Source organism: Sturnira hondurensis, unplaced genomic scaffold (assembly GCF_014824575.4).
Source record: "Sturnira hondurensis isolate 20B ecotype Veracruz unplaced genomic scaffold, ASM1482457v3 Scaffold0007865, whole genome shotgun sequence".
In the NCBI taxonomy this organism is placed as follows: Eukaryota; Metazoa; Chordata; class Mammalia; order Chiroptera; family Phyllostomidae; genus Sturnira; species Sturnira hondurensis.
Window position 1 is genome coordinate 11,153,544 of NW_028080496.1, and position 14,524 is coordinate 11,168,067.

The following is a 14,524-nucleotide window of genomic DNA, read 5'->3' on the forward strand; positions in this document are numbered from 1 at the left end:
GCGACGTCAGGTTTCTGACCTTAAACTGTAGAGTGAGAGCTCATGTGTCTTATGAATTGAGCCCCTGTCCCTGCCGGCCATCCTAGATGTCTCCAGGGAGAGGCTGCATGGTCCCATAGGGCTGACCACATGTCCCCAGCCACCCTCAGCCCACAACTTGCTTCCTGGAGCCCAGGCTACCTGTGTTCTCAGGACAACTCCGTCCTTCCCTCCCGGCCACGCTCTTTAGCAGCCTGGGCACCTACTGCCCCGGGTCCTGCACCATCCTCGCTCCCTCGCCCATTCGGTGCCGTGTCACCCCCAGACCTACTGAAGGCAGCTCTGCACTCGGTGGCCTGGGGGACCACTGGGGTGGCCTCACAGATAGCCATGCCAGGTGCTCATCAGCCACCAGATACCTCTGCCCCAGCAGCCTGGCCATCACCACCAAGCTCTGCACCTTCAGCCTCGTGGCCACTGGGGGTTCCCTGGCACCTCGCCTGAAGGAAAGTGTGGCTGTTGCCAGACCCCTGGGGCCTTCCCGCCCATTAGCAACACGCCCCTCCGCTGGATTTTCACGTCCTCATTCACTTCGGGAACCTTGCACTCCACCACGACCTTGGCCTTCCAGCCTCCTTGGCCCAGAGAATAACTCTGGCCACCCCCTTTGCCCCATGCTCAGGGATCAGGGTGGCTGAGAGGCCAACCACTGCCTGCCAGCCTCGTGGCTGCCCCCGCCCCTCGGCAGTTCTCCTGCAAAGCGCCTGACACCCTCCTTGGAGCCCAGACCCTCTTGGCAGACTCTTGCCCGCTAAGCCCCCTAATGTCCTGAGATCCTTACCTTCGTGGGTGGCTGGGCTCCCCTCGCCATCTCAGGCGCCCCCTGCTGGCTGACTCTGGAACTGTGCCCATCACCACCATGCCCCTGCAGCCCAGGACCAGCTCTCTGCACTCCCCAGAAAGCCTCCTCGCTCCCTCACTCAGTCACCCCTGCAAGCTCCCGCCTCCATCCCTCTCACCTCTGTGCTGAGCTCTGCAGAAAGTTGTTAAGAATCATCGCCCCACTTCAAAATAAGCCCTGACCCTCCCTTTCTCCCTGGGTTTGTCTGAGATGGAGATGCTTCCCCAAGGGGCACCTAGGAGATGTCCCACCCTATGCACCTCTTGACTGTGCCTTGGATCTCACCTGGCTGCTTCCACCTCTTCCCTGCCTCTTCCCTTCCTCTCTCTCTCCTCCTCTCTTCCCCTTCTCTCTCTCTCTCTTCCTCATCTCCCTTTTCCCTCTCCTACTCCTTCCTCCCCAAAGCGCCCTCCCCTTTGCCTTTCAGGCGGCATCCTGACACATTTAGCTGTTACCTGCCCACCTGTCCCACTTGCCCCGAGAACGCAGGAGACTCCCAGAGCATCAGAACCACACCTTGATCCCACAGAGCCCTGCCCCCCATCCCACTCCTTCCATCTAAACCACACTCCCGGGAAGAGCGAGCCGTCGGGGATCCGGGCTGCAGGCCAGTCTCACAGTGAGACTCCAGGACAGTGTGAGGTTAGAGGCAGTGGCAGATTTAAGGCGGGGGAAAAAAAGCCTAGTCATTTATTAATAATTACTGAGTCTTGCCATGGTTTATAAATCACCAGGGGGAACAGAGCAGATTAGTCCATACATAATTCAATGGCCCATTTTAAAGGAAAGGTAGAAGACGTGTAAAATGGAATCGACCGTAATTTATACCTGAGCTGTACGGGTGGAATGCTGCATCCTTCCCTTTCTTCTCCCCCAGACGCTATTAGATAACTCAAAGCATCAGTGGCCTGGATAGTCCCCACCATGTATCACAGAGCCAGAACATTTAGCTACGGAGCGTATGCCCAACCAGAAACGCTCCGTTTCTCACAAATTTCTGTGAGACAGTTCAGGGGGGGCGGGGAAGGAACAGCTTTCTACATAAAGTGCCGATCACGACAGGCATCGCCTGAAGCCCTTTCCCTGAGCTGAGAGAGCTAGAGGCCCAGAGCCCGGGCAGCGCACGGAACAGCTGGGGGCAAGGGACCTGCAGTGGCCCCTTTACGGAAGCCCTTTCATGTCCCATTCATATCCACTGACATAAGGACTTGAGACCGAATCCTGGGTCTTTATCAAAGCCCTTGAGGCTGGTCAAGATCTCCAGCCCAGCTCCTTGTCTGTCTGTGTTTATTCGACCCAGCCACCTGGACCCCCCATCCCATTAGGTCCCTGGCTGAGAGATATGAGATGGGACCCCCTGAAAGAAAAGGGGGGACCGCCTTAGGAGTCTCACTGAGCACAGGGCAAGCCCCAGTTCTGGTTGGGCCTAGAGGACCTCGCTTTCCCGGTCTGCAAAGGTTGGAGATACTTACTAGTCTGAAGCATACTTACTGGTCTGTAAAGTATTAGGGCAGCTGTGGGAGGGAGGAGCTGTGTGAGTGCAAACTGGCATCGGTATTACAACTTCCGGGACAGCGAGAAGATGTATAGTCCTAACCCCCCCATTCAACCAGGAGCGGCCCCACATTTTAAGGGCCGTGGCGGGAAAGCAGAACTCCCAGAAGCCGGCAAGCTGTGTCCCCGGGATTCAGGCCCCTTACCTGTGTAGTCTTCTTCGTCCTCGGGAGCTTCGGCCTGGGGCGGCGACAGAGAGGCCTTGGGTGGCCCCAGCACCGGGGTGGACAGCTCCAGCATCCGGGAGCGTGACTGGTGGGAAGTGAAGGTGTTATATGGGTGCTCCGCCGTGCCGTACAGGATGAGGCTCCATTCTTTCAACTTCCCTGCAAGGCACCCGGTCCACAGAGTCAACAAACTGGCCCCTCAAGTCCCTGTCCCCCAGCAAGGCTACGTGGTCCCTGCCTTTACCCCCTCGTCACTCAAGGACCAGGGACACACCTATCGCCCAAGCCATGTTCTCTGCCCACGGGTCTCACCATAGCCCCCTCGATGGCCCCACACCCATCACCAGCAACAACAGCCTCTTCCGCTCTTGAAATATCCAGTGGGCCAAGCTGGGGCCAGGAGCCTCGGCCCATGTGCCTCCATGTGTGACACCTGGGCTACCCTGAGGAATCCTGTTATTTTAGTCCTTAACCCTGGATCACAGGAAGACTGATCTCGGGCTCCTCCCTTCACAGCCAGCCTGGGCAGCTGGGGACATTTGGTGCAATGGCAGTGGCAGTGCAGCCCAGGTGTTCCCAGAGGCTGGGTACAGGGCATCCCCAAAGAGGGAGGATCAATGGCAGCCGGGTTCGGGGGAAATGAGGGATCAGTGTGGAGAGGGCGGTGGCTGATGGGAGAGCACCGGCCATAAAGAAAGTCCCAGGGGGTGGGAAGAGGCAGACAGCAAGGACCCCACCCCACCACCAGCTTCTACGTGGGATGGGATGGATGTTGGGTCTTCTCAGGTGTACAGAGAAGTGGAAAACCTGGCCTGCAATTTCCAGGCAACACCCAGATGTTATAAAACGTGTAAGCGGCCAAATCGGATGTGCCTATGGGCTGGCCCCACTGCAGGCCACGGCCTGGGTCCCCCATTCTTACTGCAGTGCCACCAGCATTGGCGACAGTGGGACCATGTTGAGGGGAGGTCACTGCTGTCCTTCTCAGAGAAATTAAGGGGCTCAGGCCTAGCATGACCTGCCCGAGAACACGCTGTTCACGCCGATGGACTCACTGCCGCTCCCGCCTCCCAGGCTTTCTTTACAACTGGGCCACCACCACACACAGTCACACCAGCTGACAGGCACCCCCACAACCCCTTGTGATGCCACCACAACCCACACTGGGGACGGTGACTTTGCCAGCTTCGTGTCTGTGTTGCTTTGGAAAATGCCTGGCTTCCCCTTCACTTTCCATCGTGGGTGTCTTGCCCCTCCGAATGCCTCACCAGGGGTGTCCAACCTGTGGCCCGCAGGCTGCCTGCAGCCCAGGGTGGCTACGAACATGGCCCAACACGAAACCGTAAATCTACTTAAAACATGACGAGATTTTCTTGTGTGTGTGATTACGGGTTGCAATACAACACCTCTCCTTCCAGTATAGCCCAGCGACACCCAAAGGTTGGACCCCCCACTTTAGGCAAAGGGGGACCCGTGCCTGCATCTCTGCTGGGATGTTATAGCCCCCTCCGCCCCTGCCACTGCACTTCTTTGCTCTGCATGGCAGGCCCACGGTCTTGCGCTGTCTTTACACTATTTTTGCCACGTGGACAACTCCGTGAGTATAACCGCATTTTGTTCCATCTCCTGGAATCTCTCGGGGGTCTCAAGTCCCAGCACAGGGGGCTCCTGCTTGTCCACGTGCCCTGTCAGCGGTCAGCTCTCGTCCCTCCTGTCCTAGCTGGGTCCGGGGCGGACAGAGGCGTCGCTGGCCTGGAGCTCACCAGGCAGCTCGCGGATGCTGCTCTGAACGGTGTTTGATAGTGATCCTGTCACCCGACGTGGCACGTAGTGGCACTGTTTCTTCTTAACCATGGCCTCGGCCAACACAAATCCCCAGTCCCGACCGCCGGCAGCTCCCAAACCTCCCTAAGTCAGGCCCCAGATGGCCCAGGCCTCTCCTGGCTGCTGGGTCAAGCCCTGGAGGATGTAGATCCATGAACTTGAAAAAACACTCGTGAGCCTGCTACGTCCTAGCGTACAGCCTTCCAAAGGGTTCTCTCCGCCGCTCTGAGGCCATTCCCCTAACACATTGCTCACAGAGGCTGCACAGTTAACGATGTGACCCAGGAAGCAGTTCCCACAGGCACAGGTGCAGCGTCCCAGCCCCTGGTCAGGAGTGATTGTCCATCCTCCGTCCCTCAGGGTCAGACAAAGCTACACTTCAAACCCACCACGGAATCTGGGCACCTTAACAACCCAGTGGCGGACCCATAATTAAAGCGGGCACGCGATGGCTACACAAGAGGGACCAAGCGCTCTGTGAGCTATAACTGGAGTTGAGATTTATTTCAGGCTTATGTGATGTCACCGAAAACCCCCACTCAGGGCTCGGTCACTAAAACTGGAGTCTTATTTTTAGATGTAGTTTTGGCAGGACAAACCAGAGGGGCTGCTCCGAGCTCAGGATCAGCACACACCCTGTCTGGAGGAAGAGAGAGCAGAAAGAGCGCCAAGAAACCAAATTTGAGGATCCTAAGATTTCTCACTGTAAGGAAAAAAAACCTTCTTGTGTGTGTGTGTGTGTGTGTGTGTGTGTCTACATGAGATGGCCGATGTCACTCAACTAACCATGCCGCTTATCTCACCACACGCATAAGTCAAGTCGTTACAATGTACCCCTTAAAACTATGGCTGGTGTGGCTCAGTGGACAGAGCTCTGGCCTATGAGCCAAAGGGTCCCGGGTTTGATTCCCGGTTTGGGCACATGCCTGGGTTATAGGCCAGGTCCCCAGTAGGGGCCGCTCAAGAGGCAACCACACATTGATATTTTTCTCCCTCCCTTCCCCTCTCTCTAAAAATAAATAAATAAAATCTTTAAAAAACTATTCAGTGCCATATGTCAATTATACCTCAATAAAACCGGGGAAAGAATGAATTCGAAGAAACCAGAAAGAGGGGACTGAGGGAAGGCAGGAATTCAGGAGGAAAGAGGCTTCATTTTTATTTACAAAACCCAGAGCATCTATTACCTTCCACATGCATACGTTTTTTAGAAAGTATATTTAGTTTATAAAAGCTATGAACAAAGTGCTTGAATGGGTCAAGGGAAAAAAACACTAAAAACCTGTGGTCCTCAGGTCCTGATTGGGTGGCTCAACTGGATGGAGCACCAGCCTGTGAACCAAAGTGGTGTGGGTTCAATTCCCGGTCAGGGCACATGCCTACGTTTCAGGTTCAATCCCTGGTTGGGGTGTGTATAGGGGACAACGGATCGATGTTTTTCACATTCCACTCTCTTTCTCTCTTCCCACCTCTTCCTCTCTCTCTCTCTCAAATCAATAAAAACATCTTCAGGTGAGGACTAAAAAGAAAGCTGTGGTACTCAGGGCTTCTGATTCCTATCGGAATAAACTATAAATATAAACGGCTCAAAATCCAAAAGTAAAGGGAATGCAGAGGAAGTGTGCCTCCGGCCCCACCCCCTGGCCACCTCCTTTGTCCCCACAGGCAACCCGCTAGCCCGTGTCTCCGTGCATCCTTCCCGAGGTGTTTTTTCCCCAAGCAAGCAGGGGCGTACGCCTGGCCCTGTCCGCTTCGTCAGTGCACCCCGAATTCTTGCCTCTCCCACTGACAGGCATCTGGGTGGTCTTCCCATTGCTGCGTCAGAGAGGTGGAAAGTCCCCTACTGAGGGGCACTGAGGTTGTTTGCAAACATTTGCAATCGCAAGTGTTTTTTGTAACCTCGTGGTCAGACAAGGGGGGGACCTGGCCCAGAAAGCAAAGAAAGGACCCTGGAGGCTCATGACCTGGCCTTGACTCCCGGCTCAGCCGCCTACGAGCTGTGTGACCTTGGGCGATGACTTCACCTCTCTGATCTTCAGCTTCTTCATCTGTACAGTGGGGCTAGTATTAATACCACTGACTTTACAGAGTCATTTGGGGCATTAAATGATTTAATGAGAGTAAGATGCTGGGCACAGCCATGGGCATATAGGTGCCTGCTACTCGGTGTGAACGACATCTAATGGGCACCTCACTTCGTACCTGCCCCGACCTGCAGTCCCAGCTGAAAGGAGCCAGAAGGATCAGATACCAGGGAGATGGCAGCACAGAGGAGACAACACAGGTGGGCATGGAAGGTGGGTGTGGAGAAATCGAGGGAGAAGCGGACAGAACATGTGGAGGGCTGCCCCAGACCCGGGCCCGAGTCCCCACGGAGCAGAACTGCTATCGGAGGCAGGAGGTCTTTATTTTTATTTTTATAATCCTCACCCAAGGATGTGTTTATTGCTTTTAGAGAGAGAGAGAGAGAGACAGACAAGAGAGAGAGAAACATTGATCAGCTGTCTCCTGAGCACATCCCAACCAGGGATCAAACCTGCAACCCAAGTATGTGCCCTGACCAGGAATCAAACCTGCAACCTTTTGGTGTGGGAACGATGCTCCAACCAGCTGAGCCACCCAGCCAGGGCAGAAGCAGGACGTCAGAATGCCTGTCTGCTCTGGGCCGCGCATTTGACAAATGTGTATTCTTTACTATTCAAGCCACGCAGCACGCCTGTTCACGTCTCCCTTATGAAAACTCAACGAGTACCATTCATTCCTCCACTTCCAGGAGGAGGGGCTCTTAAAAGGGGTCCAAACCCAAACTCTTTGGAGGGCCTGTCCAAGAAAGAACACTTGGGGAGGGCCCCGCCGGGACTCCGTCTCAAGGTGTCACCAGCAAGGCCCCAGCAACTGCGACCGGGACATGCAGGGGGGGACCCACAGCGAAGGCCCTCGGGGGCTGCCAAGAATGGCTTTAGCGTCACACACTGTCTTTAACGCAGCGTCCCCTCAGTGAACTGAATTCACGATGGATAAACAAAACCGTTCCTATCACACACAGGCAGAACCAGCATTAGGGATGAATTCACCAATAGGAAGGAGAGTCCCAGCAGTAACGAAGCTCTTTCATTCCTTGGCATTTTGAATTAAGCACCAAAAATCCTGGAGAAGGCCCTGACTGGTGTGGCCCAGTGGGTTAGGCGTCATCCCACAAAGCGAAAGGTCACTGGTTCGATTCCTGATCGGGGCACAAGCCTGGGTTGCCGGCCTGGGTTCCCAGCATGAGAGGCAACCAATCGATGTTTCTCTCCCTCTCTTTCTCCCTCCCTTCTCCTCTCTCCAAAGATAAATAAATTAAATCTTTAAAAAATGTCCTAGAGAGAGGAATTTGCAATTAGAGACAGCAGATAGAACTGAGGGAAGGGTCCTGTTAGATGAAAAACTCTATACTTTGGGAAGCCTTTGGCAATTAGAGAAGTTATTACCAATAAAGGATTTATTAATTCTCCCCCACCTCCATACGTCAAACAGCAGGGAGAGGTTCTTTAGATGAAACACAGTAAAGAGAGGAGGCCTCAAAAAATCAAGAAATCTGTTTTAGTCTAACACTCCGGTGGAAGATTTTCCTTCTGGTGTTCAGTGAACCTGAGTTACAAAGATGACAAAGTTGAACCCAGAGGTTTGGGTGGAAGGAATTAAAAAGGCTTCGGTTGCTTATAAAAATATACAAATATACAAGAACACTTTAAAAGAGTGAGTTTTGTAGTATGTGACCTGTATTCCCATGAAGCTGTTATATGAAATACTACACACACACACACAGACACACACACACACACACACAGAAATGCCAACCTTTACTCAATAAATTTAACACATAGTTAAAAATGGCAAGCAAGACCCTGGCTGGTGTAGCTCAGTGGATTGAGCGCGGGCCTGCAAACCAGACGATCGTGGTTCGATTCCCAGTCAGGGCACATGCCTGGGTTGCAGGCCAGTTTCCCGCAGGGGCCAGTTCCCTGCAGGGGATGCACGAGAAGCAACCATACATTGATGTTTCTTTCCTCTCTCCTTCCCTTCCCCTCTAAAAAGATAAATCAATAAAATATTTTTTTAAAAAATGGCAAGCAAGAGGGAGGAAGATAAAGGGAATGTAGAAATGGCCTGGAAAGGATGGGAAGTGCACACACACGTGTGTGCCCAGCCTCCATACATATGTGCATGCACACATGGGCACATACACATCCTCAGAGCCAGATATAAAACAGGGGCCCTGGCTGGGTCGGCTTGCTCAGTTGGTTAGAGCATCATCCAGATACCCTAAGGTTGGGGGTTTGATCCCCAGTCAGCAACCAATGATTGTATCCATGAGTGGAGCAACAAACAGATGTTTCTCTCCCCCCCCCCTCAAATCAACAAATTAAAATGAATAAAGCAGGGGAGATGGGAGAATCTTGTAGCCATAAAACCCTTTAAAGATGGTAATTTCATAACAGGTGCTAGAGAGAATGTGGAGAAAAGGGCACCCGGGTAGACTGCCGTGGGAATGCAGACTGGTGTGGCCACTTTGGAAAACAGCATGGAGTTTCCTCAAAATATCTGTTGTATGACCCAGCAACCCCTGTTCTGGGCACCTGCCTGAAAAAAACCTGAAAACCTTTATTCGTGAGGATAGCTGTAGCTATGTTCATTGCAGAATTATTTATGGTAGCCGAGACATGGAAACAACCTAAGTGTTCACCCTCCGATGGATGGTTGGATAAAGAAGATGCGGTTCACATACACACAACGGAATACTATTCAGCCGTAAGGAAGGGTGAAATCCTGCCATTTGTGTCGAATGGGTGGATGCTGAGAGCATTGCGCCAAGCAAAATAAATCAGGTGGAATAAAAAGAACCATATGATTTTACTCAGGTGGGGTAGAAAGCAGAAAGCAACAAAAGAACAGACAAAACAAACAAACAAAAACTCCAAGACACGGACAACAATATGGAGGTTACCAGAGGGGAAGAGGTGGGGAGGATGAGGAAGGTAAAGGGGTCGAATCTATGGAGACTAAAGGAGACTTGACTTTTTTTTTAAGATTTTATTTATTTATCTTTAGAGGGGAAGGGGAGAGGGAGCGAAATATCAATGTATGGTTGCCTCTCATGCACCCCCTGCCAGGAACTGCACCCCCTGCTGGGAATTGGCCTGCAACCCACACATGTGCCCTGACCCGGGATCGAACCGCGATCCTCTGGTTCGTAGGCCCGTGCCCAATCCATTGAGCTACACCAGCCAGGGCGAGACTTGACTTTTATACAGGTGATGTATATTATTACAGAGTATACACGGAAACTTGTGTAATGTCATTAACCAACATCACCCCAAGAAAGTTAATTTTTTTAAAAAAAGAGGGTATTTTCAATGCCAGAAAAAATGGTCTAGGAATCTTAAGCTCCAGGGTTTATTTGGGTGAAGTGTTGAAACATCAATTAGTTGCCCCCCATAGGCACCCTGACTGGGGACCAAACCTGCAACCTAGGCATGTGCTCTTGACTGGGAATTGAACCCGGAACCTTCGGGTGCGCAGGACAGCACTCCAACCAGTGGAGCCACACCAGTCAGGGCTGGAGATGTAGTATTTTGATCACCATCCACTTCTATTTCCTAGTTTCAATTACGACTTTTTCTCCTTGGACACATGAGCTATTTAGAAGTGGGTTTTTTTCAACTTTCAAATGCATGAGTCTTTTCTACTTATCTTTTAAAATTTTGATTTCTTCAGTGCTGTGTTAGAGAGCAGGGTTTGTATGCCACAATCCTGAAAAATACCTGGAAGCTTGCCAAGGATCCTGCCAGGCAGCCGATTCTCATTTGTGCTTCAAAGGAAAATGTGTTTATTCTTCAGTTGCTGGGTGCTGTGTTCCAATACGCACATCGAAGCTCACCCATCAACTGCTCTATGCAAATCTTCCTGTCTTACTGGTTTCTGCTGTTTTACCCATCCATTACACTTGAGGTACGCTAAATTGCCCATCCTGTCTCTGTGTCTGTCTTGTGTCAACAAGTTTTTGCTTTATATGTTTTGAGTTCATGTTAAAATTGAACCAAATCACCCTGGCTCCTGTAGGTCAGTGGATTGAGTGCTGGCCTATGAACCAAAGGGTCCCAGGTTCGATTCCCAGTCAGGGCACATGCCTGGGTTGCAGGCCAGGTCCCCAATAGGGGGCGCACATGAGGCAACCATACATTAATGTTTCTCTGCCTCCCTCCTTTCCCCTCTCTCTAAAAATAAATAAAAAATCTTTTTAAAAATTGCACCAAACCTTTTTTCAATATGCAGAGACCCTCTAGGTCTAGTAATGTGTTCTCCATGAAATTTCTGTGTGTCTGGCATTAAGATAACGACACCAGGTTTCTCTTGGTGAGCACTTGCCTGGTGTCTCTTTTCCCATCCACTTGATTATTAACGTTTCCATTTTCTTAAATTTAAATATCACTCTTGGATGTACTTCCATCCGTCAGTCCCAGCAGGAAGCAGACAGCATAAATAAACTGGGGTACTCAAGGAGGGTGAAGTAAAGGGACTGCTTATGAAGCTGTGGGCAGAGCACTGAGAGCCACCGTGGGTGGAGGAGTTCCCGGGAGAGAGTCAAAGAAAGGGTGTGAAGCCCTTGGGGGCATGGTAGGATGCTGACAGCTCCTGCTGAAGATCTCGGCTGGACTCAACCATAAGGCACAGGCAAGCCCTCTTTGGGGATCAGCCCCCCGAGGCAGAGGGAGGCAGAGGAGAGTAAAGACGGCGTCTGGTGCATGCATAACATATGCCTGGCACAGCAGTAAAGATATATTGCAAAAACCTAATACAACACTCTTGGTCTTCTAATCGAAGCAATTCTATATTATATAGAACTATATAGCTTCTAATCAAAGCTATTTGCCTTTATGGAAATCATCAATATAATAGGACTTCTTTTCAACAAGTTGTTTTGTGCTCCATTTCTGCTAGTTGTTCTGCTCCTGGTCTTCCACAGAAGTCCATGACATCTTTTAACGTCTCAATGTTATCTTTGCTTGGGGGTAATTTGTTAGCAATTTAGAAAAAAAAATTTACCTTGTACTAGAAAATAATCAAGCAGGTTATGAAGAAAATCCAATCTTAAGCTGGGAGCCAAATGATCTAAACTCGAATGGGGAAATTTAAGATTATCTTTTAAAAAATATAAGTCAGCCCTAGCTGGTGTGGCTCAATGGATTGAGTCAGGTCTGTGAACCAAAGGGTCCCCAGTTGGATTCCCACTCAGGGCACATGCCTGGGTTGTGGGCCAGGTCCCCAGTAGGAGGCGTGCGAGAGGCAACCACACATTGATGTTTCTCTCCCTCTCTTTCTCCCTCCCACTCCTCCCTCTTAAAATAAACAAATAAAATCTTAAAAAAATAAAATATAAGTCAAAAAGCAGACCAAAATAATATTTACAGGCACTCTGACGCAGAAAGGGTTATTACACCTGTATTTTACTTAGAATGATTATAGCAGCAATACAGATGTCTGAGGACAAAACCAAAAAGGGCAATTTTCAAAAGAGAAAATATGGTTTATGGATGAACACTTGGAAAAGTGTTCACCCTGTTTAGTAATTATCACAACACAAAAGAAGGGGGAAAAATCACAGTGCTTTTCAGACTATAAGATGCACCCCCCTTCCATTAGGGAGGAGTAATGGTTGTTAATGCTGCTGTTGAGTTCTGTTTACATTTACATTGGTGAAATATGATGTCATTTATGTTATTAAATATGTTACCTTGTTTTTTGCTTCCAATTTTTCTTCCTATTTTCCTTCTCTAAAACCTAGGTGCGCCTCATGGTCCGAAAAACACGGCCCTTTTCTCCTGCGGACCTGGTGAGTGAACACGCCAACCCACCCCTCTGAGACTGTAAATGGGTTCAACTGTTTTGAAAAGCAAATTGGTCCCATGTATCAAAAGCAGATGTTTTTGTGGTTTCCACCTCTTATTTGGCCCAGTAATTGGACTTCTAGTGAACGAACCCAGGGAACTAATCGGAAATTTAGGAGAGGGCTTTTGGCATTAAGCTGTCTGTTTATAACCTCACAAGAACCCAGAAAGCAATCTACATGTTCAATGGTTAAGACGGATGCTTAAATAAATGACGGCATTTCTCCTTGGCGACGCATTATAAAAAAGATATAAAATGCTGCTCACAAAGAATGTACAATGACATTAAAAAGTGCTTGATATGCAAGTAGCAGAAATATGAAGTGATGTCTGTGGCAGGGCTGGAACTCTGTAAAGTGTCGGGGAAGGAAAGACGCGAAAATGGAGATATATTTCTGATCGTGACGTGTTTCTGAAAGTAATAAAGTCTACCTGAGAAGGGGTTTCAGGAGAATTCTTTCTCTCTCCATATCATTTTTTGTGTGTGTCTTTACCCAAGGGTATATTCACTGATTTTAGAGAGAGGGGGGAAAGGGAGAAAGAAAGCAAGAGAAAGATCGATGTGAGAGGGAAACATCAGTTGGTTGCCTCCGATATGCACCCTGACCGGGAATCAAGCCTACAACCTAGGCATGTACCCTGACCGGGAATTGAACCCATAACCTTTTGGTGTATGGGACAATATTCCAACCACCTGAGCCACTCAGCCAGGGCCATGTCCTTTTACTTTTCATTCCCATTCACATTTCGGGTTTTATTTTACCAGTTCATTACATTCCCAATCAGGAGACACAGAACCGAGGCAACAATGCTGTGCTTCATCCACACGGTGACCTTGAACCTGGACCTAGGTGAGTGGGGACACTGAGCTTTTTCTCTTCAACTAGGAGACTTTGAGGAATAGTGTCACTATAATGGTTCCTTCGTAAGAATCTAAGGGAGGCACAGAGACCAATGGGAGGAGACACTGAGAGAGGTGGAAGCGAAGAAGGTTCAGAAAGAAACTTTCGGGCAAGCATGTGTGAGCGGATGGGAAACCTCGCCAAGCTCTCAGTTCTGTCTCCAGGCAGGCGGGAGCGACGTTCCATTTTCCCTCCTTGTTCGCTCAGCGACAAACCTGAAAGCTGGAAGAGAGGGCACAGGCTTTGCACCGGCTTTCTTTCCAGCCGCCAGGACAAGACAGACTGAATCACGGAACGCAGCAAAATGTCAACTTTTCCTGAGAGATAAAGATTGGCTCAAGACAGAGGTCAGTGAAACAGACCAGTAAAGCTAACAATATGATGAAAACAGCCACACTTCTAGGAAGAAAGAAATGTGTGGAAGAGTGACCGAAAGGAAACCAGGGTATCACGGAACTTATCATGAAAAAGGGGGAAAAAGCAGTCACCCAGGAGAGACTAATTTTTCCTGGTTTTAACTGATTGTTAAGCATTTTACTGAGGACACGAAACTGAAAACAGAGTTGAGTAAAATTATACGCGTTCCTGATTTTAACAAGGTTCTCAGTGGCATACCCATTCATTCATTCATTCATTCAGTCGTTCATTCACTCAACGATTCTATGACCACCCCCTCCTCCAAGTTCAAAGTCCTGCGCTTCCAAAGGCAAGCTTTGCCTGTCAACAGAGACACGCTGGATCAGTTCTGAATATGAGCCTGTGCTTATCTGTCACTCTGTAATGTTACACAGAGGTTATCGAAGCCGGTGGTCAGTCCGAGACCAGGTCATGAGCTGTGGCCTCAGCTTCCTGGACAATGAGGCTCAAGGCAAAGCCCACACCCTGAGGCTCCATTGGGAGGGGCTGCCCTGGGACAGAGAGAGCGAGAGATGAATATCAAGCAGGCCAAGCTTCAGAACAAAACAGCAGTGAGATTGGCAGGGGACATCTTCCAAATAGGCCCTGTAGGGACTGTCAGAAAGGATGCGAACTCGACCTCCCCTTTGTCATTGGGCAAAACCTGGTGCACTTCTGGGTTATGTTACCTACCCCGCCCTTCGCCCCCTCGCCCCGCCAAGGCAGCTAGAAGCCGGGGAGGCTGGGCGGCCTTGCATCATGGGAAGTGGAGTGAATAGCCACAGGCTTCACAAGTTCTGCTGCCTTGCCCTGGGCTCAGCTCCCCCTGGGGCCGCGCCAGTCCTACCTGCGAGGGACCAGGGGACGCCCAAG

General features: G+C 50.3%; 1 protein-coding gene across 3 annotated transcripts in view; it reads right to left on the reverse strand.

The window, feature by feature from the left end:
• The window catches only part of PCSK6 (proprotein convertase subtilisin/kexin type 6), a 131,965-nt gene that overhangs the window by 16,059 nt on the left and 101,382 nt on the right, over positions 1-14,524 (reverse strand). The window contains exons 14-15 of one of the 3 annotated variants that reach the window (XM_037053751.1): positions 2,581-2,760; positions 2,369-2,410 (exon numbers count right to left, since the gene is read on the reverse strand). In XM_037053751.1, the coding sequence (XP_036909646.1) occupies positions 2,369-2,410; positions 2,581-2,760 (222 nt within the window). Of the gene's footprint in view, positions 1-2,368; positions 2,411-2,577; positions 2,761-14,524 lie in introns of all 3 variants that reach the window. The other 2 variants (XM_037053753.1, XM_037053752.1) reach the window with 2 other exon arrangements.